Source organism: Centruroides vittatus, unplaced genomic scaffold (genome assembly GCF_030686945.1).
Source record: "Centruroides vittatus isolate TY-2023 unplaced genomic scaffold, ASM3068694v2 contig_1381, whole genome shotgun sequence".
Taxonomy (NCBI): Eukaryota; Metazoa; Arthropoda; class Arachnida; order Scorpiones; family Buthidae; genus Centruroides; species Centruroides vittatus.
The window spans coordinates 1803826-1830940 of NW_027120867.1; the positions used below are offsets into that span (position 1 = coordinate 1803826).

The 27115-nt window shown below is 29.8% G+C and overlaps 3 protein-coding genes and 1 non-coding gene across 4 annotated transcripts in view; 3 read left to right on the top strand and 1 right to left on the bottom strand.

The window, feature by feature from the left end:
• Positions 1–1615: 1615 nt before the first annotated feature.
• LOC136990950 (uncharacterized) lies at positions 1616–4612 on the top strand. The gene is made up of 10 exons (XM_067289425.1): positions 1616–1645; positions 2831–2888; positions 2962–3023; positions 3180–3327; positions 3411–3484; positions 3612–3664; positions 3740–3812; positions 4101–4255; positions 4354–4404; positions 4495–4612. Exons 1-10 carry the CDS (start codon positions 1616–1618, stop codon positions 4502–4504), a joined length of 714 nt encoding a protein of 237 aa, XP_067145526.1. The 3' UTR covers positions 4505–4612.
• Positions 4613–5126: 514 nt separating this feature from the next.
• Positions 5127–27115, top strand: part of rogdi (rogdi atypical leucine zipper) — a 46371-nt gene continuing 24382 nt past the window's right edge. The window contains exons 1-4 of the mRNA XM_067289403.1: positions 5127–5366; positions 16347–16418; positions 17427–17509; positions 19587–19650. Of these exons, the coding sequence (XP_067145504.1) occupies positions 5331–5366; positions 16347–16418; positions 17427–17509; positions 19587–19650 (255 nt within the window). The 5' untranslated portion in view covers positions 5127–5330. The remainder of the gene's footprint in view (positions 5367–16346; positions 16419–17426; positions 17510–19586; positions 19651–27115) is intronic.
• LOC136968063 (sorting nexin-21-like) lies at positions 10395–11635 on the bottom strand. Its single transcript, XM_067262026.1, has 2 exons — positions 11373–11635; positions 10395–11286 (listed from the first exon to the last, which is right to left on the bottom strand). The coding sequence occupies exons 1-2, from the start codon at positions 11633–11635 to the stop codon at positions 10602–10604; spliced, it is 948 nt and encodes a 315-aa protein (XP_067118127.1). The 3' UTR covers positions 10395–10601.
• Positions 26147–26287, top strand: LOC136968064 (U4 spliceosomal RNA). The gene has a single exon (XR_010879591.1). It is a non-coding gene; the product is annotated as a U4 spliceosomal RNA (small nuclear RNA).

Genomic DNA, 27115 nt, shown 5'->3' on the forward strand with positions numbered 1-27115 from the left:
TATTGGATCTAGTTTGTCATCCAGTGGATTTTGTTAGAGATGGAGAAGTGAAAATGTTTGCTGGAGATTTGTAAAGGCCAATTGAAAATATTAGATTGTAACATTCCAGATGTATATTACAGATATGAGATTTTCTTTGTATAATAAATAGATTGTTGTTGCAGTTAAAAAAAAAAAAAATGTTATTTCATGTTTTTCTGCAAAAATATGTTAAAAATGCAGAAGATGAAATAAAATTTTCATTTGCAAAATAAGTTATATTAATTGATTACAAAATTATCACATTTTTACATTAAAATACAATGAGTTTAATGTAAAAAATCAAAATAAATACTGTACTTTAACTAAATATTTTTACTTATTTGTTTCGTTTTTTAGAAGAAAGGAAAATATTTTTGATAGTATTTTCCAATTTTTATATTTGTGTGATTATTAAAGCCTTACAAAACGTTATTCTAAATAACGTAGAATTTAAAAAATCCAGCAACGAGTTGCTTAACATTCCCGGCGACGTTTGGTGACGCCATCTGTTATGACATTTTGTTTAAAAAACATTTATATTTTTAACTATTATAAAATGGCAAAAAGCTTAATTTTCGGGTAGGAGTGGATTTTGTAAAAAATTGTAAATGCTAATAACGCGTAAAACGGTTAATCCATAATAGCAACAATAGCGAGATTGAGGCCGAAAGTTTTAAACGCGAAAACGTGTACGTCGGACGTTCGGCGCCGCTTTCCTGAAAGCCTAGAAGTTTGACAGTGGCGTTTGGAAAGTCGGTGGAATCGTGCTCGACGTTCCAAGCGCCATTGTCAAGCTAGGCTTACAGGAAGGCGGCGCTGACGGTCAGAGCCGTAACTAGCCATTCCTGTGCCCTGTGCAAGAATTTGAATTTAGGCCCCTTAATTTATTTGGTTTGGGAAAATAATAATATTTATTTTAATTGAAATTTTCTGGCTTTCGTTTCAACAAATTCATTAATTATATCAATTTAGCAATTAAAAAATCTCCGGGCAGATTTACTTTAGTTACAAAATGTTACCTTTACAGATTTCTAGCTCTGGACACTAGAAAAATCTAAAAATACGGTTTTAATAATAATATTAGTCGTTGCCAGAGAGCGCTATAGAGAAAAATTTGTAAATTTGAAAACTAAACAAATTTAAATTTCTCAAAAAATAAATAAAAAAGATTTCAAAAGTCGCTACTTTTGGCTGATTTGTCTGCGGTTGCCGCAACGTCACTACGTCCATCTAAAAGTCGCCACGGTTGGGAACACCGGTGAGCAGACATTTAGGGTCTAAGTAAGGCAAAATGTAATCTCCAAACCGCGCTGTAGAAAGGCGGAAAAATTTAAAATTTAGAAATATAATTGTGAACAGCAGTTTGGGTCCCCTTTCCAAGTGGGCCCTGTGCGGGTGCACCTCTTGCACCTGCCTAGTTACGGCTCTGCTGACGGTCGGCGTACACGTTTTCGCGTTTAAAACTTCGGCCTCAATCTCGCTAATACATTGAAATACAAATACTTATAACAGCAAGTATTCGTGCAGTTTTGGAACGAAAAAAAAAAACAAATAAATTGCTCGGTTTATATGCAACTTTTTGCCTATGAAAGCGATGGCTGCCAAGGACAATGGCGACTTCAAGGTACTACGCTAGCTACTTTACCAGTCCATTACTTATAGGTCGTCTGTGGAGATATAACTCAACCCCCAAAACTCGAGACGGCTGAAACAAAATGGAAAATAAATAGTAGATTTCACTAAATATAATTATAAATAAAAAATTCTTATTCTATCAGTTTAAATTTTAAATAATTCGCGTGACAAAGAAAATATTCGAATAGTTATTGCGACTTCTTAATCGTTGATTTCGAACAATTATTCGAAGTTAAAACATTGAATACGTTGTAGGCAAAAATGGTATGTTTATAAGTTGATTTCATAAGTGTAATTTAGAAAGTGAGCTGTGAATATTTAAGAATGAAAAACTGTAGTAATTAGAAGACATTTAAATCCGCTTAATATCAAGATTGATTTTTTTTTCATTACTTTTTTTGTCCTGTGGGAACTAACGTTAATTAAGAGCCGTTTTTTAAATCAAGCTTATCGTGGATTCGGCCAAGATAAGCTTGATAAAGCTATTAACCAAAATAAGGGCCATTTTGTGTGAGGAACTGGCCTTTATTTTGGCTTTTTATAACTCTTCGCCCTGTGGGGACAAGAAGGCCTCTTCTTAGCAATCCCATTATGGGTTCGGCCAGGCCCACAATAGGGCGGCCGGGTAGTGAGGGACGGGCCAACCTATCCGGTCGAAACATCCCCAAAAATTCCTGGGGATTTGTTCGACTCGTGCGAATTTGAACCAGTGTTTCCCAGAGCGGTAGACCGCCACGTCGACGCTCGGCCATCCCTCTTCTATTTTGGCTAATAGAAACGTGAAAAAATCCAGATAATTCCTGTGGCCAGCCACGCGAACCTACGACCAATTATCAATTTTCAGTGGCTTTTTATCTATTTGGGAAAACTGATGGGTGGCTTCGAAGAATAAGAAATAAATTAACGGGCTAATAAGGAAACACGCCCAAAATCCTCAAAAATTATTAAAATCTAGGAAGGAAATTTCATACAATAAATGTTAAGGCTTTTAAAAGCTATTTGCAAAAAGTATTTTAAAGAAAAAAAAAAAAGATTTTTCTGTAAAAGCGTAACTTGATTTTAATGATTTTTTAAAGCCATTTTAAACTACAGTTCTAAGTTTTGATATGAAATATTTTCATATTCAACCGCGATTTATATAGATTTACCACTTTTTTTAAAATTTAATTGTCAGGAAACGAATACTACAAAACGCAAAGAAAATTTCTACAAATACTCGACTGATGGCAAAGGTAGTTCTATACTTGTGTAGGTTGTTTGTTAATATTTGTTCACCTGATGGATAAATTGACGATGTCGTTTTAGGATCTATTGACAATCAGACGAGAAATAATTCGTACGAAGGATCTTTAGACTCAATTAAACACGTAAGTAAAAGGGATATATATATTATTATACAACACCTCGAAAGTAACTCGAATAATAGAATTTCCTACATTAATCTTTAAATTGGTTTTTACTATGGTTTCTATCGGAAATCTTAATTTATTGCATTGTATGTTAACGAATTCTTTTATTTTCAGTTGTCTCGCGAGTCTTCTCTATTATTCGGTCACAAATCTCGAGTTTCTAGTTCTTCGAATCACGATGAAGGCTCTAAAGATGCGATGTTTTTAAACTATTCGACAGAAACAGATTCACAGTTCATGGACTTATCAAATCCTAAAGATGGTATGTAAAGATAATAAACTTAAAGTAATTTTGTAAGGTTTAGTTATAATAGTCTATATTGATATTTTCCTTAATTTCAGAAGAACGAAGAAGGAAAAGAAACAGAAAAAATCAATTTTTGAACAGTGAAGAAAGTGCGCATTTTAAAAATTCAGAGGTAATTATTTTAGATTATAATATGCCGGAAATCAGGGTTGAATTTATAGATAATTTTATATGTGTATGGTTAAATAATAAATAAATATGCTCGAATGTTTGTAATTATTTATAAACAATATTTTCAGACGATATCTTTTGGAGATTCAGATAAAGAATCACCTTACACGTGGAATAGCGAGTAAAGATTTACAGTGTTTTTGTTACAGTTTTCAAAAATGTTTATAATTTTTTTAAAATTACATTGTTTCGACAGGTGTAAGAATATAAATAATTGTAACGATAATATCGACGAAAAATATGATGAAGAATCCATTACACAAAACAAGGTATTCGTGTTTTCGCTTCTATACGATTATTTGGTATTTCAATTCTTGGTTTTATGCTTAGTTTTCAAATCTCAAACATAAGGATACTTATTTTAGTTTTTCCCTTATAATTCTGAAACAAAAGCTTTTCTTCCAGTTATTATTTTATACTTGACGGTTCGAGTTTCAAACACGAGCACTCTTCTTAGTTTCATGTTGCGATCTTAAAGTGTTTCAAATTCAGAAATTTCTCTATGTCAGTGTTAAATGATAGCTTTATGATTCTCAATAATAAAATTTTCTTCCTAGTTAAAGATTTGCCTCGCGAATCACATGACGAGTGATTCTTATCTTGGTCCGAGGGGCGAAAAAGCTTTGGAGCATTGGAAAACAGGATGCAAAGGATGGACCAAGCCTAATTCCGACACCACAAATTACAAATGTTCAGCGGGATCAGAATATCAGTAAGAAAACTTCAATAAAATTGATATTTTTTAAGATCTCGGATGATTTCTGTGAAAAAATAACTTTATATCTAAAAGTATTCCTTTGTTCTTTGCAGAAATTGTCAAACAAGTTACACTGCCGATGCCATATTTTCCGAACGTCTTAAGTAAATTTCGAGTCAATAAATTTTATTTTTTTTTAAATGAATTTGTGTGTATTGATATACATAAAATGATTGCCTTAATATTTTTTGCAGGTTTTTCTAGTTCAATGTTTCTTTTTCTTTCTTTTTTTTTTTGATACTCCTATATTGGAATGAAATCAATTGTGTGAATATATACGAATTGACTAATATAAATGAAATTTATTAAAAACCTTCAAATTATTACAAAAAATAGTTTATGACTTTATTTTAGATTTAATCTATTTAACGAGAAAGAACGCAGATTTTGTCTATATAATGAAGATTATTTTTCGCGCTGCGGACACTAAGAAGGCCTTTTTCGTGCTTATAACGAATCAGATAAAGTTCGTAATGAGGTGAAGGAGCGGCGAGGGATGAGGCCCGATGTATTCGAACCAAACCAAAATGAAAATTTCTAAAAAACCGATTCGCACGTAAACCAAAATCCCGCAAAAAGACAAGAGTTCGAACGAGCGGCCATTCTTCAAAAACTTAAAAATGACTTTAAAAAGACAAAATTAAATTTAAAAAAGTAAAACATAATTTATTCGTTCGTAAAGACATTAAACTTAAAAGTATATCGTCTTAATCGTGAATTTTAACGCTTTCTTCCCTCGTGAAAATAAAATATAATTGCCACATCCAGGCAAATGGCGTCTTTCGCTATATTCTATCATAATAGCGCCCCCTGCTGGGTAACTTAATATCATTACATAAGTGCTAATTTACTAAACATATAAACAGTTTTTCGTATGTCAGATGGCGATTCGCTTTCCTATTGTCATCGCGCGTTATTCGTTATCATAAATTGGACGTCGGCCGCATAAAATTTATCAACTGGGATCCATTGCGGCGGATAATCGTCTTCGTAACCTATCGATCGGCAGAGGTCGTGTGATGAGGTGAAGATGGAAGACCTAGAAACCGACGAAGTCGAAACTTTAGTAAGAATTCGTTTATTAAATGCATTTTAATTGTTAAATAAGCACTTTGCTTGGATACGGGTGCAATCGTGCAGTAAAATAATTTGTTAAAGTCATTCTTAATTAACATTTTACCCATAAGTGGTCAGTCTGAGTAAATTAATTAATATATATAATTAATTGCTCGTTAAGACAGTTGATTAAAGTAATACAACGTTTACAGCTCAGTAAACAGTCTGGTTGTAAATACATCGTAGATACTTTGCTTTAAAAAATCACATAAGTTAAGTAATAAAACCAAGAAGACATTTGTCAGAATTTCGTCGGATTTGAAAGTATTTCGGGTTTTTGAGTGTAATCTGGCCCTCCGGTGGCCGAGTCTATAAAACCGCCGAACGCCGGCGGTCGGTTGCGAGGTTCGTGCCGTTTTTTGCATTTTCTTTGCTTAAGTAGGTCGGTTTCTCGTAGAAAGTCCTGCCGGTAGGCGCTCCTCTTTGCGGATCGTCCGTACGTCGCTCGGCTGCGTTCGGCGGACTCGACGGTCGCGACCGAGAAGATCGGTGGCCGTCGCGTGGCGACCCGAATCTGCCGGACGACGAGTGACGTCGCGTCGGAACGAAAAGCCTCGTCGGTCGGTTTCGGGTGGGGATAGGTAGCACGAACGAAAGACTCTACCGAACGTGACGTCGAAACGCCAAATGTGTTCCGAAAGAGTGTTGCCTTAGGGGCGTTCGGCAGAAAAATACTCGACGGTTCCGGAGCCGTCGAGTCTGCTAAAGCGCGGCCGTTGCCTCGTTTTTTTTACTCTCTGCTCTACGAATGTGGGATTTTTCTACCGTATCGAGACCGCTTACGGGTTTGGCCACTTGGTCTCTCGCCACTCGGTGGCCCGTGATAGAGCCACCGAGTGGCGAGAGACGGAACGTAATGTATCCGGGACGGACGACCCCCAGAAAAATTCCTAGTGTCTTTTGATCCGTCCGGATTTGATCCCGGTCTTCCGGAGCAGTCGGCCGACACCTTAACTGCTCGGCCGTCCGGCCACCTGCATTACCTTATTCCGTTAATCTAATTCTATTTCGTAACCTAGTTAACGGAGGCAAAATTATGGTTGTTGCCGTAAACTAATTAATAAAAAAGCCATTTCCTAAGTTAAATGGTATAAATATTTTTAATAAAACAATATATTAAAATATGTAATTGGTTAAGAACTTAGAATATCATTTTTATATACAACTACATTTAAAACTAGTTATTTTATAGATAAAATATATCTCGTAAAACAAATCGTCGAAGAAAATAATTAAATAGTACAAATCGACCGAAAAGATTTAAATTTTTTTTAATGGGTAATAACCGTGCTTTGGGACTAACGATTTCACCTAATCTATACCTTAAGAAATTTTGTAGGAGAAAAAATTGAAGTGGATTTACTATAAGATCTTGTATAGCATAATGATATTATTTTTATATTACTTTTTACATTTATTCTAACTAATAAAATGTATTTTTAATAAGGAATATATTTAAAAAGCAAAATTAAATATATAAAATGCTGTAAAGTAGCTTTATCCCGTAATGTCAAGTATACTCTGATTTGCTCTCTTTTGTTAATTACGATACCGGCATTACGTACGTAATTAGTTTTAATGGAATACAAATGAAAGTTTGTTTTTTTATGCAAGCACGTAAATGAAACATTAAGAATTAATGATATAAATATGTATGTAGATACATACAACTTTATAGATTAAATATATAGAGTTTGGATAGTTTTTTTCTGGAATAAAAAACAAAATATACATCCAATTTATATTTTACTCATTTTTGATAAACTATTTTAATTAGATAATATATGTATTTAAATCATACTTGTGCATCTGTATAAGCAAATTTTATTTTATTGTTTATTTTATTAATATGTGTATTTTTTATTATTATTATTTAGTGGTTATTATTTTACTTTCTATATAAATATTATTTAAAATGTTCCACTTACATAAAAGTGTAGATGTTATAATGAATTTTTTTAAAAATAAAATAATTATTTGGTTTAAAATCTGCTTTCAGATTCAAATTTGTGTGCTACTAATACCATTAAAGTAGTCCATATAACAATCCCTTGTTGTTATTGTCTGTGTATAATCTTGTTCTATCTGAAATTGAAATGAATAAATTTAAGAAATGTTTACATCTAAATACAATAGAGCATTAATTATGCACAAAATCAGTTAACTGAAATTGACTTCATAGAGTATTAATTCCAGAAATTATGAAGATTTATATTGTTGGCAATCTGTAGGGTCACTATTCAGTTATCTCATCTTTAACACCAGCGTTAGGTTTTATTTATTATAATACAAATAGAACAAATAGAAAATCACGATTAACTTCTAATGAATCAAATGCTTCAATATATCTACTCACAATGAAGCATTTGATTCATTGGAAACAGTATTTACCTGGTTAGAAATGCAACCCGAAGCAGACGTTTCGACTCTAATGATCAAGCAAGCCATGGATTTGGCAAAGTTAGAGAAAAAATTATGTAAAACAATGCAAAAATAAGTGGCTTTTTTAAAAAAAGAACTGTAAATCAACTGCAATTTTTAAATTTAAAACACACACTAGGAACACCAGAATTAATTGTTCTACTGTTTAATATTACATTAAACATGACTGCATAATCTTACATTAGTTTGAAAAAAGTGCATTTTTTTTTATTTTTACAAGTAATAAAGGTTTTATCATGTAACTTATCACAATTAAACTGATCTAAGACTTAACAATACAACGGATGTTTTTAGTGCAAATAGTGTAAAAACGGTAAATTCAACTAACAATTACAAAAATTTGTCAAAAAGAGGAAAAAAGAAAAATACATGAAAAATGTCACAAAAACCAAAACTTCCTTCAAATGATTAATCTCAAATTTAAATTTTTTAAAATTAAGATGAACAACAAACCAAAACACTCAACTTTCAATATTTACATATGTTAACACATGGTAAATTAATGTTTATCTGGAGACAATTAATAATTTAGTTACTTTTAATTGAAAATTAGTAAGCACAATAAGATAAATTATAATTAATTAATTTTCTAATTTATATTTTGGATATTTAAATAAAGTATTATGTATGTATACATATATATTGTTAAACAAATATTTTATAAATTTTATAAAACATTTGCTTATTTTTTGTTAATTTTTTTTTTCTTTTGAATGTTAGCTTTATCAAAGTTTTTTAAATATACAAATAATCTTAATATACATACACTCAACTCCTTTTCGAATATAAACAGTGTTTTTTTTTTCTGTAATTTCCTCGCTTTATTTGTCACCTATATAAAACACTTAGCTCCTACAACAGGCACTAGTTAAATATTACATTATTTGTACATGAGATTCTCTATTATAAATTGTAATATTTTTGTTTCCTTAGAAATTTGTATACTCTTGACATTAAGCAATTAACGCAACCATAAATATTACCACACAAAATAATTAAATGTAAAAAAATAAAATTCACTAGCTACATATACATTTCCATTGAGTCTCAAGTTTAACTAAGCATAAATATAAGATATTATAACTTATATATACAGTAGAATCTCAGTTATTGAAAGAAAATAAGTAGAAAATATTGTTTTACAAGAATTTTTTTAATGATTTAGGATGTTTGGTATGTATATGTTAATTCTGCTGCATGCAAGGGCAACTTTAATATCTAAAATCATTAGTTAAATGTACATTATTTGTTTAAAACATGGATTTAGAGTCATGACATTTGTTTTGAACCTTACACAATTGGTCCTTTTGTCATAATACTCGATTGATCTCTAAGTATAGTCATAATTCAGTTAGTCTAATCCAAATTTAAAAGGCCATTAAGAGTATGGCCATTTTATCTACAAAGAAATCATAGCACCAATATCTATACTCTATATACTCTATATTTAATATAGAGAAATTGATCAAATTAAATCACAATAATGCCAATAGCAATTTTGATTTTTTAATATTTGAAGCATAAAACTTCTTAAAAAGTATTAACAATGTGAAATTAATATTCATGAAAACAGAATCCTTACCATTTGGGCATTCTGTTCTTTAATCCAGCATTTATACTCATTTAAAATGTGAATTATGTCTGATCAATAAAAATAAAAAGTTTTAATATTTCTAAATGTTTTTGGCACTACACTAACTGCATTTTCAGAGAAGTCTCAGCATTAAGTAAGTTTGACAGATGCACATGTAGTATAAATTAGTCTAAGTAGAGTTTAGTTACTGTTAGACTTAATGGGGAAGCTTCTGAAAAATGGAATCAGTATAGCTGTAAAAACATAGTTTAAGAATAATCTGACAGTCATTAATTATTCCAAATAATATGGCATTTAATACATACAAGACTAAATTACCACATGTACTCCGTATATGCCATCAAAGACTCCCGAAAAAATTGCAAATAGCACCAATATACGAATTTCCAAATCCATTCAAAAGATATTTTTTTAAAGTTAATTTCAATTAAATATATTAAAAAGCTGATCCTAAATAAATGAGGTTCTACTGTATATTAAACAGTTTTAAGCTTAGACAATCATTAACTTCACTTTCAAAAGGAGGAAGAAGGAAAAGAAAATACTTCAGACTAACAAACAAAAAAAAATTAGATAAATAATATTAAATAAAAAAAAACCACACATTTTTAGTCTAAATGTATAAACACAAACACAGATTATCAATCTAAAATTAGAAATAATAATGAAAAGCATCAATACTGAATGTCTGAACAGTATACATTATGCTTATGTTAATACCAAGACAACACAAATGCATTAATACAAAAGAAAATTTAAAAATGTATAAAGCATGCAATATATATATAATTTTTTAAATTAATTTTTTTAGAAATTTACAAAAGAAAATTTGTACAAGATAATTTATAAATTAAATTTAACGTTTGGAATTAATTTTGGGTGTAAAAATAAATTCTTATTTCTTATAATTTACATATATATCTTTTTGTGCCTACATATATATATTTATATATATATAATTTAGCTTGTATAATGGAAATGTATAAATAGAAAATTTTAAGAATATTTGTAAAGTAGACTTTACTTTTTGAGCTAACCTTTTTATATGATTATTCTACCTAAAAGATTGGCTTTAAAATATTTCCTACTTAAATTATTTTAAGTAAATAAATTATGGAGACTAGAAGCAGTCGACAGGATTTAAATTCTTCAGTTTTGAACCAAGGGACATTCTCTGTGAAGCACAAGTTCGAGCAGAGTAGGCTGCTTTTCTACGTTTATGCCGTTCTTTTTCATCTCTTGAACCCTCTTCTCGAGATCCCGTTTGTCTTTTCCAACAGCCCACCACAATCTGATTGAAAGAACCATTAGAGGAACGGTGAGATCACTTTTGATGTATTTCGAAACGTACAGCAAGGCTATTTCAGCGTATTTCTGGGCTTTCGATATATTATCTACTGCATTAAGACAAGCAATTAATATACACAGAGTATAATATGTCGAGAAATGATCCTCTCCCAACAACTTTTCTTGAACAAAATACACATTTTCTAAAATAACCGAAGCATCTTCGAACTGTCCCACTTTCATCATCTTATGTGCATCTTGCAGTTCACGATTATAATAAAATTCGGCTACTTCTATCGACTGTCTTAGTTCACTAATAGAGAAAATGTAAGCAAGTAAATGTTGAAAAGCTACACTTCTTTCTGTAATAACTTCTGCCGTGAAATTTCTTAGTAGGGCTTTCTTAGGAAATGGAAAGTCATTTAAAACAGATGGAAAATGTTTTTTTAGAGATTGATACAAATGCAAAAAATCTGTATATCTGCGTTCAAGCACTCCTGGCTGTCTTTCGAGTCCAGGAACCCTCTTGATTAAAACAGTATAACTTTTGCTTTTCGTTTATTCGTCCGTCGTTCGCTACCAGTTGACAAGTCTACATTTCCACAAATACAGAGGCGACCTTTCTTTATAGGTACAAATTTTTTTCTTGTTTGTGAAACTGTTTTAGCAGAAACAATTTCAAAAGTAACACGCTGAGATGATCTTTTAGGAGAAGACATGTCACCAGACGAACTACTACTACACTGCGACGTTTTAGACCAAGTTCGAATAGTCTCGATTTCAGACGTATCTTTTTGAGGTTCATTGAACCTTAGCGTCCCTCCAACCCTCGAAGAAAGCGCAGAATCATCTTCCACTAAATTAGATCTTTCTTTTTCTTCCTCCTCATCCTCCATAATAATTTAAATTCTTGAAGAGAAGATAAAAAATCAAATGTGTTTTTCATATTCCATTATTCAAAAAGACTTGCAATTAAAAAAAAAGTATTTTTATGTAACTAATTCTCAACAGAGCTCTGTGGATAAAAAGTATTGTAGTATTGCTTTTCTGAAGGGTTTTTTATTTCATTTGCTATATTGCTACATGTTTTAGGCACTAGATTTTAGTAAATGAAATGAAACTAAATATAAATAATATAGCAATTTTACACTGAAAACTATTTTCAAAACAATTTACTGTATAATGTAGAAATTGCCAATTAAAATAGTTAATTAGATTAAAATAATAATTTTATTATTAAGTATTTTTTACTTTGAATTCAAAGTTTCATCACTACATTATAGATTACAATGAAAGACTGATATTTGTTTTTAAGAAATTAGATGATACAATTTTTTCTTATTCAATTTTATTTCTTATTATTCGTAAACAGTGTTCTTTTTCTAAAATATTACTGTCAGTATACATATATGGTGGCGGAAAAAATTGTTTTTAATGTCTTAAAATAGTACGTTACGTCGTAACATTATATTATAGTATTGTTTTTACCGAGATACCCGTGCTACATACTGGCTACCAATACTTTTCTGTGCTATCTGCTGGTATGGCATACAGGTGTGCCAACTGAAAAACAGCCCAGCCCTGTTTGTATGTATTAAATTTCTATGCCTTAATTTTCTTTAATTATTGTACTGGAATTAAAATGAATATTTTTACTTGATTTAAGGTATTTACTTTTTTATTCTTTCCTTATAAAGTATGATCAGTTATCTAATATTTTCCTACCCCGATTATTTTGGATAATCGATACTCTAGTTTGATTTCTTCAATCTGAAACGCAAACCACAGTTCATAACAATATAAGCTGATTGTATAAGAAAGTAAATATAGTAGAGGACCCTACTTACTCGACTGAGAAGTTTTGCAATGTTCGTAGTGAATTGTTTAAACATACTTTGTCAACAAAGACTAGAGAATGCAATAAGTACAGTACATTTTACAAATTTTGACCAGGCATGGCACTCAAAGGGATTCTAGATGCTTTAAAAAGAATTTACTGTAATGAATTTTCATGACAATATAAACTTTAAAAAAAGGTTAAAGATATTTGAATTGTAATCGTATTATTTTCTTTATAAATACAGTTGTAAATAAAATCAAAAATGTTTTATTGTTGTTCAATTAAATAGATCTAATCTAAAAGTAGAGTGCATCACACATATTAATGCACTCAAATTTAGTTTATTTAATAATTTACTGAACATTGTGTTGTCCAACTTTTCGATTATGTTTCCTTCACATTACCTTGGATAGTCAAAACGCTATTGTATATAATAACAATATGTATATACAAATTATATGCATATAAAATTGCTTTTATATACTATATGTATTTTTTTATGTAAACATATATCAGATATGATTAAGGATTAAAACAAAATAGTTTTACATTAATATTTCAGATTTTTGTAATCTACAGTTACTAAGTAGTTATATTGTCAGGAATTTATTTAATTTTTGCTAATTGTTTTTGTGTGTTAAGTTTAATTTTCCTTCTCCAAATTAATTTAGATTAATAAATTTTTAAATTAACGTAGTGTCTGTCCCAGTAAAATCAAATATTGATCACGAAGGACAAGTTTATTTAATATGAATTTATACAAACGATGCATTTTATAAAGATTTCAACTGTGTATCAAATGAAATAATAACACGAATCCTTAAAAATAAGTAAAATATACACATTAATGTATATTAATTATATATATAAATAAATGTGCATATTTTACTTATTTTTATGCAATATGCTTCACCTTTAGAACTTAAAACTATGCTTTGCTGTAGTTGGACTTTAATAAATGCTCCATATAAGATTTTTACTGCATATATCAAATTGGTTGATTGAATTGAATATGCTACTTATTTTATGTTGTTTTCATTTTAGAAAATGCAATCTTATCAATCCTTTGATTCTTTCAATCTTCTTTTTCATATTATAATATGCTAGAAAAGAAGCACAGACTTTATGTAAACAAGCATAGTAGGGAATCTAGACAGAAAAAGTCTATTATCAGTAATTTCACATAACCAACAAAATGATGTTTAGAGTTTACCATTTTAAATTATTGTAATTTTGTTAATTTTTCGCTAAGAATATGAGAATTTTGTAATGTACATTAAAACATGGAAATGTCCAAGTTTCATATTTGCCCATTACAATTACTCAATGTGTGCATCTCGTGTTGCTCAGCACACAATTGATACTCAAATTCTTCCTACACTCGCTACAGCATATTCATTGTCACTTTTCCCACAGCAGCTACAATTCTACAGCTCCTGTAGCTCTACAGCTGCATTCTGCATCTTCTGCAGATTACTCATGTAGCAAAAGGATGAGTTAGAATGGGATACTTATTCTGACTTTGTGAACTGCAGAACACAAAACACTTTTCTATTGTGGAGTTGCCGTTTTCATTTACGGCACTTCCTAGAGGTAGTAAACGGGACGATGTTCGAGTGCAGATGGGAAATGAAACTCGGACACTTACTCTATCAGTTGGTGTATATTGCATACTTCTCAGATAATAATTAACATAATTACAGTAATTTAAAATGATAGCATTCATTTTTGAAAATCCTGTATAGTCTGGTCTTGTTTTAGATGAAGTTGTGGGTCAGCAAGTACTGTGTAAAATGAAATTCTGCATAAATTTGTGTTTATCTCAAGTAGTCCCAGATGATTCACTTAGAGAAGACATTGTTTCAGGAAGTTTCATATGTATCAGCTGATATTTGGCTGAATTTTTGGTATTGAGTAGTAGAAAGGCAAAAATATTTGGTATTTGGCAACAGAAAACAGTCACAAAACCCCTATTTGATCCATTCCTAATCAAAATAAAATTAGTAATGTTTAACATTGTTGTAAATTAATTTAAAAATTGCTTTTATTGTTGATTAGTTTTATTTTTAATGGATATATTTAAATGTATAAAATAAATACTCTGATTTTATAAATAGTAGTAACTTTAATAATTAAAAATTTTAATTATAAATCATACTGTCAAATAAGATTTTAAACTAATTTTTCTGTTTTGTTTTAATTTTTATAATAAATAAGAAATTATCCGAATTAAATAAGTATGTAATAACTGCTAAATTTTATCAAATTAAACATTTAGCATTCGGAGTAAACAGATTTATGATGCCATTTATAGAAATTAATCATCTGCAGAAAAGAGCGATAATATACTTCGACATAAAAAGTAAAATTAGAGTTTTTAGTCAAAATCTTTTTTGTTGAGCATTAATATACGAGTCGACGACGATTAATTATAAATTCAGAATTGTTATTTATTAAACTGCCGATTTTTATCGATCAGATTTTGCCGTGTAATATGTTTAACTCGCATTAAAATATTAACGTATTGCAGTAATTTTATTGAATTATCTTTTTAAAATTAATTATAATTAATATTTCCATTTAAAGAACATAATAATTAAAATATGTACATGTAGAAATACTTCAGAAAACTTCAAACCAGTTGACTTTTTGAGTGCTATTAATGTTTTATGGTTGTTATGATTTTAATTCTCATTCCTTCTGTTTTTTTTTAATCCATTTAACATATATTAATGTCTTATTTTCATCTTTTACCTTGTTATAACTGACTTTGTACTGTTTACTTAGGATGTAATTAACACTCGTGGTTGGCTGCTACACTAATGATCATTTGTTTGCTCTTATGTCTTCAACAGTAATATATACAGTAGGGTTACAACACAGTTTGGCCTGGGTGGTCACTGTGCCTGAAAATAGTAGCAACAAAATATATAAATGAAAAAGTAAAATCAAAGCATTCTAGATTCTAGGTGTCAAGCAAGGGAAAATTCTTTTTGACTTTGTTTTTCCATTTAATAGTTGTATTAAAGTTGGTTTATTAAATTTTTTTCTACTTCAAAATAAAGAAATTACAAAAGATAATACTAATATTTATTCATAATTCTTATCATATTTATGATAACAGATGAATCATTATAAATATTACAAATATTACTCATTGGAGTTTATAATAGCAGTTATTGCAATCTGTAAAGTATAATATAAAATTTCTAGTTTACAAATAATAATAATAATATCAGATTTATACAAATTTACATCAAACGAAACCCGATATCACAAGCAAATACACCAACAACTGCCATAATTTAGCCCGATCATTTATGGCAGTTGTTTGTGCATTTTATTAAATTTATAAAAAAAATAATAATTTTCACATTATTTTAAACAAGAAAAATTGCAAAATTATACATTTAAAAATATAAATAATACAATTTTAAATGATTAAAAATAGTATTTAATATATTTAAGTTGTTAGAGTGGCAAAAAATATTGTTTGTTCTATCTCCAGAATCTTTGAGATAAAAATTCACCTGACCTAAATCTAATTATTTAATAATGAAAAATTTCCGATAAAACTTTGTACAACAAACTGATTAAACTTTCTTCTAAATTAATTTTTGATTTTTCTTTATGCTGATAGTAAGGAAAATTTAAATTAAAAATTAAATAAATTTAAATAAAAATTAAGTAATGAATAATTTGATTTATTTTTATTTATAGTTTTGTGTAATTTGAATTTAATTTTGAATTTTTTTTTCTTTTTAAAGCATCAAGAATTCGAATGGCTTCTTCAAAATGAAGTAAATGCTATTTTGCAAAAGCTACGTAATATTATTTTGGTAAGTAAATATTTAAATCATCAAAATAAATGTTGAGTAAATTAATTAAATAAAAAAGGAAAACAATTTTTTGACATTTTTATAACAAACATTCCATTACAAAACATTTACTTTAAATATTATTCTTAATCTCTTCATAGAAAGTGCAACAAGAAATATAACACTTAAAGTTGATTTTTTCATTGTATTAAACTAATTGACACGATAATAGATGATAGAGTAACACCGACTGAAAATAAATATTTTATATATGCAGATATATACGGATATAAATATACAGTAGAGCTATGCATAGGAGCATGTAAGCTTTTAATATGGTAATTTATGTGTTTGCAACTATTTCAAACATAGAAATAGTCTTGTATACAATATAAAATTTACAGTAATAAATAAAATTCAAAAATTGCATAAGTTTGCTTAAAATTGTCTACAAAACTAGTATTCAAACATTTCAAGCAAGGGAAAATAGACAAAATTTAAGCCATTTATTATAAGCCACTTATAAACATTTTTGACATCCTGGTGAGAACGTTGTCCAGATAATTAAGAATTTATTGTGTTTAGTGTTCGGAATGTTTCGAGGCTTTTTCCTTTCTTTTCTGAAAGAATTTTTCCTCTGAAGATGAGTTAGCAAGGCTAGAAAGCATTTGGGTGTAAAGATTTTATTCCAAGAAAGCCAAATTTTAAATTTTGAGGGTTGATTGCATTTCAGAAATCACCAAATTCCATTACTTTAATTTATTATTGTATTTCAGTTAAAAATTTAATTTAATAATAATTCCCAAAAATGCCATCTGTTTTTATTTTTATTGTTAAAATATATGGTAACAATTTCTCCATAATAATTGTAAGTCAGAATTTATATGTAACTTGTTTGTAAGTTTAAATATTGTAAATGTAGTATTACTTTTTATGAAAATTTTTGATTAAAAATTTTAATAAATAATTATTTCCCATTATATATATTTCTTGTTTTTTATTCATTATCAAATTTTTTATATTATATAGGAATGCAGTAGACGATTTTGTCTTTCTATAACAAAAGATGACACTCTTGTTAAAAGTGAAAAGTTTGAAATGACAAATGGAAGGTAATTTAATTTGCAAACATTTTATTATAATTTTTGCTTAATGTATTTAAGTTTTTAAACAATTAAACTTTTATTTTTAAATTAAAAAGTTAAATTATGTTGAAAATAATTTTAAAAGTTGTTAAATGAATTATAAAAAAATATGAAACCCAAAATAGCCAAACAAAAATTGCAATGATATTTTATTAAAATAGGAAATTTCTTCTAATTTAATCATGATTTTATACTAAATGATTTAACTTCATTTAAGTAATGGAAATTTTTGTATGTAGACGTACAATAATTCCTTATATTTAAAGACCTTTCGTTATCTACACTCACTTATTAACTGTCTTAAACTAGTAATAAATGTAAGAATAATGTTTAAACTTATTTCTATCCAGATAATTAGATCAATACTACGTTTGACTTGATAATTTTCTGAAATTTCTAACGTATGGACTACAATAATATGATTATTCTATCTTCTAATGGCAGTGTTTACAGAAATGTCAAATATATGACATGTTTCACAGGGATTTATGATATGACATGATCATGGAAATAGTTTAAATTCTGACTCAGAGCTTAGATTGGGAACAGTTTTAAATAGTTAGACATTTGGCTTGCTATCGGAGAGATATGATTATTTGTGAGATACATGGATGGAATGGAGATAAATACATTATTTCCCTCTTGATTCTAAGAATTTGATTTTACACTGGGATTTAAACTTTAAATGATAACTGTACTCTCTGTATCTACCAAAACTTCAATAATGTATATGACAAACAGAATATTTGATTTATAAAACACTAAATTAAATTTAAGAATTGATCTTAAATCATACAAAGTGTTTAAGATAAAGTTTATTACAGTGTTACAGTCTTCAAATTTCTGCTATTGTTAATTTAATGAATATGTTGTAATCATAGATATTTAGTAGAATTTAAACAAAAAGATCAAAATATTATCAATTTTCTCATTAAAATTTTAGTGTTATAAATGAATACTTTTAATAGTAAAATGTGTGTGTGTGTGTGTGTGTGTGTTTTTATATATTTCATGAATGGGCAAGGTCAATATTCAATATTCCAGGAGATGAAAGAATAATTATTTATAAGCAAACAAATGTGTACTCTCCCAAATGGTTTCCAAGATAGAAGCATTTGAATATTTATTTTTCAATTTCCAGCAATTTGTAATAATTTTAAAAAATTTCATTGCCAGCTTTAATGCATTTTATCCATTTTTGTGAAAACAAGTCATGTTACATGCCAATATATCTGCACATTCCTTTACATGGCAAACAGCAAACAGTATCCATTATTAATCTGGAGGTTTTGGTAGCCAATTAGTGGCAGCACCATGACCAGATGTACTGATTAGAGAAAATATGGTTGAGATGAGGCTTCACACACCTGGTAAAATGAGAAAGGGCTTGGTCATGTGGAAAATGCATAGCTTGTCATGTGGCCAAAGGAACATCCTCTAGTTGTGCTCCTAATGTAATTTGCAAAAATTGAAGGTAATTGTGTTCTGTTAGTCAATGTTCTAAAATAACTGGACCTGTCAACATGTCATTGATTATCCCATACCACACATTGATAACACAATTTCAACTCTATCTCAAACCATTCAGGATAGTGCACATGTTTATATGAGCATTTTTGTTCAAAATAATCCATTCTTTCATCTCCCTGGAATATTGACCTTTTCTCCTGAGAAACCCTGTATATATGCTGTGTGTATTAATTTAATAACTAATTTAGTTATTGAATAAATTTATATTGTATAACCAAATATCAAACTCAGTCTTTTTAAACACTTAATGAACTATCAAACATCTATTGCTGAGAAATGTTTATTAAATGAAACACTAGTTGTCAACCTAATAGAATAGGTCATCTTCGGGTGTAATTGAATTCAGTTACACTTGAGATTGACCTATTCTGTTACAGTTACACTTAATGAATCGTCAAACACACACGTGTTTGATGGTTCATTAAGTGTTTATATTGTATGTTAAATTTAAAAAGTTACAAAATATACATATTTGTATTGATTATTTTAAAATGCTAATTAATTTATTTATCAGTAATTCATCTGTGGGAGATGTGAAAGCAACACTTACTCTTTATGGTGATAATATAACTCATGCTGTAAGTATATTGTTTCATTTTAGATATAATCTAAAAGTTTGAAATATGTAATAAATATTTATATTTAATTATTGTAAGATAAATATAATTTTGTGTAGAATGGTCAAAATTAATCATGGACATGGTTGATATTTAACAAAAAAAATCTTTGCACTAGTTTTCCTTAGAAAAATAAAAAGTAGATGTTATAGACTTAAATTATTTCAAAAGTTGCAATATTTTCTAGCTCAGCAATGGCAAACCTTTTTCCAAAGGTGGATCAAATATTTAATTTGAATAATTAAAAATAAATAAATTAGAATTTGTAAGCATTTTTTGTTAAATTTTTAATCTATATAAAAAATATAATAGTAATAACATTATAAGAGAATGAAAAAATTAATGTGATTATAACAGGAACAAGTATTTTGTTTAATGGAAAATCTACTGCTATTTATATGATGATAATTTTTAATCTGAAGTCATAATTTCTGGCTTTTAAAACCTTTCATAATAGCTTTAAGACCCACTTTTACTCTACAAATGCAAAGTTTTGAAAACTGTCAAATATTTTTTTTATAATTTATAAAAACACTTTCTAAACATTCAATGAGGATACCTTGAAATTGCATGGGTCATGGGTTCACCATCACTGTTCTAGCTTAACCATTGAACATCTTTTAACCGTTATACTGAGCAAAGATTCCCACAGGATTTTCTCTCTGATAGAAAAAAATATATACAATTGTAGATCAGCCAACCAATTGATTTTCTAAAATTTTCCTCCTCAAATAGGTAACTTTCTACTTAAACTATTTTTATGAGAGTGAATAATAAACATTTTCTAAAATAAGCAAAAAATTCTAACTACCCAAAAAAAACCAAGTGTTTCACATAGTATAGCTTTTATATACGGCTTAAAGATGAACTAGCTGGGTCGTCTTTGCACGTGGACTGTACTTACAGTAGTTTTTGTTTACGTGCGGTATACATGAATTGATGTTTTTGCCAATAGTGAGTGATTAGGTTAACTCTTGTATTCAAAGAGGTAATTCTTACTATTAATGTACTGTATATGCTGACTATTTTCATTATGAAATTCTATGTGGAGAGAAAGTAATGGTATAAAAAATAGAAGCAATTTCTACAACTTGCTTTAAAAACATTTTTTTAAATAAATAAAACAGAAAGTTATGTGAACATGAAGAAAGTAGAGTGAGTTGTCTGAAAGAAAAGTAAAACTTTGACACTTCACATGCTGAGAACATTTGTAACATAACTCAAAATCAACAATTTCAGAGTTATGTACAGTATATAATGAGATTTCTTCATTATTTACAGTAAAATGTGTTGTGTCATTATTCCACCACAAAGTCTTTAAAACTTACTCAAATTTTAATGCTTTAATGACAACTAAAATTTAAAAAATTATGTATTAACTTGAAAGATAAGAAAAATTAACATGTAACAGTTACAAACAAACAAAAATCAATTAGATAACTTAGTTGAGTAGGAATTCATTCCTACTGAAAGATTGAAGTTATGACAAAAAATACAAAAACAATTATTTCAAAATGACATTTTCCGAGTTATGTCACTAATGTTCTCAGCAGATGATGCAATAAACTGAAACCACAATGGTGAATGTGCATCTATTTTACTCTATAAATTTTGATAAAGTATTGTACATTCATAAACATTGGGCTGAAATGTTGTTGATTATGGTAAAAACATAAGTAAAATGTTTTAAATACATTTTAACGTTTTCCTGTCAGCTGTATCTAGGCAATCATCTGGGATTATTTGAGGTGAAGCACAAATATATGCAGAATTTCATTTTATGCGGTACCTGCTGAATCAAATTCCCAAGTAAGACGACCATACCGTACTTTATTTTAATGACTATTAAAATAAATTTACTTTTACAACACACTTTTGTTTTATAAAATTATTGTTAAAAAGTCAATAAGAAAAAGAAAGAATAAAACAAATCTCAGGAAGCTGCAGTTGCTTTGTCTGGTCCCTTCCTACCTATGAATGATCTTGATGTACTGTACAGTACAATACACAGATAGCTCTGTAAACTATTTTTATTTTCCTGGCTGTTATGTATATATAAGAAGGGAAAGTATTGGGAATCATGTCATATTTGACCCTCCAAGATTTTTGTAAATCTCCTTGTTTTGAGATCTCCTGAACCCAGAAAAGTCAAAATAGGAGGGAAAAATTGTGCATGTGTTGTTGTCTATTTCATTTAAGATCTCAGTATGGATTAATGATTAACAAATGAAATTTGTCATGGTAGCTCGATGCTATTAAATTTTGGTGGTTAACGGTTGACTGAGTGAACAGATAAAGGAGCGTCATGTCATATCTCGAGAGAGGTCAGACTTAATGAAGATGTCATTCATTATTAACATTTACAATTTTTTATGAAACTCATCATTACCCTGAAAATTAAGCTTTTTTCTGTTTTATAATAATTAAGAACATAAGTTTTTTTAAAATAAAATATCATAATAGATGATGTCATACAAAATTTTATTTATTATAATTAAAAATATACTATAAAAGTTATTTTTTAACAATCAGGCAAGTTACACAACTTGTTGCTGGATTTTTTATTGATGGAAAGTATATTTTTGTGGCAGCTATATTTAAATTCAGTCTTTTAATTGCCATTTTAGTTTTTGGTCAGTATATAATAATGGGATACAGTCACCATCAGTTGTATAAGGTTATGAGATTAACATGTCCCAAAACATAGAAGTAAACTAGACTTAATATATTCAGCATTCTGGATAAGGTTATCATTAGCTTCAGATAAATAGACTCTCCATGCCGTTAGCATCTACATATGGCTGATAATGTACAATCATGTTTTAAACATTATTCACTCGTAGTACAATAGTTGAAATTACTGTCATTTGTTACTTCAGTTGTATTCACCATAGATCACCATTAATTAATAGAATATTATATTTTTTAATTGTTTTAACATGTCATTTTTAACGTCAGAGCTAATAAAGTCACATTTTCCACTGATTACAGTTTAATCTTATTTACTTACGCCACTTAATGTTATCCGATGGTTATCATCATCAATGTAAGTAATTCTAAAAGTCATTACAACAAACAGATTCTACTATATTTCAACTGTAGTCCTCTAGTCCTTAATTCAATTTGCTTCATCCTGTAAGAGGAAATAGTGTTTTATGTTTTTGTTGTAATGTAAGCTTTAAAACAGTTTTTTCTTATTCTCTGCTTATTTATGAATGGAAAGATATTTTTCTATAATAGAGATTGAATAATGTATTATCAACTGATGCAATTAATTTCATTTATTAAAGCGATTTGCTTGATTTTTTATTCGTATTATAATCCGCTGCTGTGAAACTTATTTTCCTTGGTTTTCTTTCATTAGAGAAAAAAACTGAAGTAGATGAATGTAATTATTAAAATTTGTTGATGCAAATGTGAAAAAGTAATTTAGGATAGATAAATTTCCAAAAAAAGAAGAAAAACTTGAAGATATCTACTAAACTTCAAGTTTTCATTTAGTTAAATTCTATTCCCAGAGGCTTTCCAAGTTGTAAATAGAAGAAATAAACAATGGAAAGATCAGATTAATTAAAAAAGTTGTTTTTAATTCTTAGTTCTGCAGGTACTTTTAGTGCCCACAAAGCAGAAAGAATAAAATCAAGTGTGTATTTCTCTTTCTGTTTATAATGGGCATCACCCAACTCCATAGTGGAATGAACAAATCATGAAGGTCGAGACCACTAGTGAAAAATTTCCTGTAGATCTTATCAGGCAGTGAACCGTGCTCCTTTGGAATGGTAGGTGATATTTTGGCCAAGGTGGTTATGGTGTCGGTCTATTGCACTTGGAGACATGGAATCGAAACTGGATGTCCAAAAAACTCAGGATATTTTTGGGGGTCTCTCCCATTCTTCACCATCCAGTTGCCTCCATTGTGGGCCTGGCCAAACTCATGATGAATATGATTAAAAAGCCCTATTTGTGCTAGCTACCAGTGACCGAGTGGATAGCATTCAGAACACGGTTCATGTCTGATCAATGATCTAGTCACATGAAGTTTTCTGGGGTTTCTTACGTGTCTAATGTTTAAATAGGGGCCATTTTCCCCATAAGACCTCCCGCAACACTCCCTTGGAAAATCGTCCATGTGTTTGCCTTATTTCATTAACCCAATCCTGTTAGTTCCCACGAGGCGAAAAGTGTTAACTCTAAGAAATTGTGCCATTCACAGCCGAATAACAAACGGTAATCTTCCAATCAATCAAATTTGGTGAAAAACCAACCAAATATTTGAACTCGGCACCCTCGAAAACTGCTTAAAACATATTTTCTGCAGGCCTGTAATCTCGTATTATGTAATTTTCCTATTCGAATCCCCCCATCCTCCGGCCCAATATAAAGAAGGGGCTTTGAAGTAATTCGACCAAAAGTAGTCGTTGGCCTCCTCCCGGAAGAGAGGATGGTCAACGACTAATTAATATTGGTCTACCATTAATATTTGAAAAGTGATACGTGTTGAACGGGTTGTGCATGTGATCGAAGTTGCTAACTTTAACGTCCGAAACTCTTCATATAAAACCTGTTTAAATAAAAATAATCTGGTCAAAATTCGAGAATAATTGCTTTTATGTGATAATAGTTTTTATATTTTTGCAACAGATTTTATAAACTACGTGGGAAGTATGTTCTCCTAAATATCGAACGCGTTTATAGAAAAATTATTGGGCTGCAGTTTGAAAAAAGTAGGCCTGTAAGTTTCTATTCTCCTCCCTCTGTCTGTCTGTCCTTTCCTTCTCTCAAGAAAGGAGTTAGATAGATGAAAATCGAGACCAAATATGGAAAGCTAGGGCAGGAAGTCCAGATTAATTGTACGAAGAAGTCACATTACATCGATTCAAGTTTCCCCCGAACGGAGTTAGACAATACTCTATTCCTAACAGGAAAAGTATGATGTGCAGGGACAAGACACCACTAAAAGAATTGAGAACATCGAAAGTTGCTGCCGGCATTGTGACGATGTCACAATAAATAATCACTCATTAGAATTAGTTTAGTTACGGCAACGCGATACGTTAGCGATGTGCCGAAGAGAATGCATCCCAGGAAGACTTATGTTAAGCTGGCCCCTATTTAGGTTTTCCTAACGTGAAGAAAACCCAGAAAATGCACGTGGCCAGCCCCCAAACCCAGGACAAGCGAACTACCGGTGTTCTGTTGTTTTATTCATTCGGCTACTGGAGGCAGTTATTATTATTGTTATTAGACACTTTATCATCACATAAAAGCAAGTTCAAAAATGAAAAAATCCGAGTGGCAAGTCCTACATTCTACCTGTCGCAGTAACTCAGTGAATATAATATACATTAAAAAAACTAATCTTGTTTTTTTGGTAAGAATTATATTTAGTTTATGATTTCGTTAAATTTTTTGCCAACAGATGGCGATACGTGTAAATCAACTCTAATGTAGACAGAAATGAATTAATTTACAGAAATGCAATATTTTGGTGTGGGATGTACGACATAATCTAAGTTAGAAGTATATAAACGTAACTGCCGAGTTTCGTAGCAATTGGTGTAACGGCCTAGGAGTTTATAGCGAACAAACAAACAAAAACATTATTTACATACTAGATGCAAACGAAGAATAATCGCACACCTCTGCATTCAATTATCCGATTTAAAACTAAGAGTTCATAGTGCTGATATTTTATTTTTATATAAATCTGGAAAATTAAGAATTATTCACGAAAATCGAACGTATATTCCATCAATTATTTAAAAGTTTTCGAACGAAGACCGAAAATTGTCACCTCGCTTTCGGTTGGCAACACTATTTGGCCTAGCCAATCGCCTGTTGCCGTTCGATCACGTGGACCCCTTCGTATTAAAGAAATAATTTCTTTTATTAATTAATTAATTAATAAATTAATTTATTATTTATTTAAATATTAAATAAATAATTTCTTTTATTAATTAATAATTTATAATTTATTTAATATTAAAATTTATTTTCGTAATCGATATTAATTCGTTTATAAAAGTTAAATCGTATTTTTAAAAAAAAAAGCGACGATAAATGCGTTAATTAATAAATTTCCAGTTCGTTAAACCCTAAAAAAGAATATTCGAAACATTACAACGTTTAATTTCCTCTAACGAAATCGAAAACGGTTAAACGGCTTAACACGGTCGTTTCCTTCCCGACCGGTCGATCGCGATCTCTCATAGAAGCGAGTGACGTCACGGGCCAGTCGGACGGTCCGTCGACGAAAAATCAAACTAAACGAAATAGTTTTCCGCTTCTGTCGAATATTTCTTAAAAACAAGACGGATTATGTCGTTGGGAACGGGAAGAGATCAAAATAGGGGGAATTATCAGAGCAGAAAGGTTATAAAAGGTGACGAAATGTATACGACACCGTAGACGTTGCGATCTAGCTTGGGATATGGAGGAAGCGGAGAGATGCGTCGTTAGCTTTGCGCAGAGGCGATATCGTAGCCAGTGAGGTTTATCCGAGGCGCGATTATTGCTAGTTGAAAACTATTCCCAATACCCCGCTGAGGCGACGTGAAATACCGTCGGCTCCAGCAATTTTTGTAAGCCTCTCACGAGGCTGATTAACCAATCAAAAATAGATACAGAAAGGTTTTAAAAACTTTTACTTACGTTCGTGGATTTACGAAATCGTCATTTAATACGTTATTTTGTCGGTATTTTTGAGTTTACTAAAGTATGTGACTTAGCACTTCGCCGTTTGTTACAGGTATGACCCCATTATTACTATTATTTCTTTCGATTTTGGGGCTAATTTAATTTTTTTATTATTTTTTTGTATTAAATAACCAATTATGACGGTCTCTTGTGACGATTAGTTATACAGTGGAACGTCGGTAAGTGGAATGGCCGGAAAGTGGAACGATTTTCAGTCGGACTGTGTCGTGCGAATCGAATGTTTTTGATACTAAATTTACTTCTAAAGTATAATATTCATGTTTTTTATATTCTTTAATATATTTATTTTGTTTGTACAAAATGCAGAAATAATTTTTAACGATACGATAGCCTCGATGATTATTATAAAAATTTTCGTTAGGCTTAAAATCGACGAAAATTCAACAAGAAGCGACACGCAACGGAGAAAAATTTGAACATCGGACTGGTTAATGTATTTTTTCGTACAAAGTCGGAAACTGGAACAAATCATTAACTGGAAGGACCCCAGTCTCCAATTGGTTCCACTTATCGACGCTCTACTGTATATTTGTTTTCTATAGGGCATAATAATTATTGTATGTGACTATTTTTGTATAAATGGCATGATTTAGTTTTAGTTTGGTGTAGAAATCTGCTAATTCCTTCTGCAATTGTAGTATTTCTGTAATTACAAATTTACTGACTGACACACAGTAATTACGCAGTAAAACTTGCTTATTTGATTTTA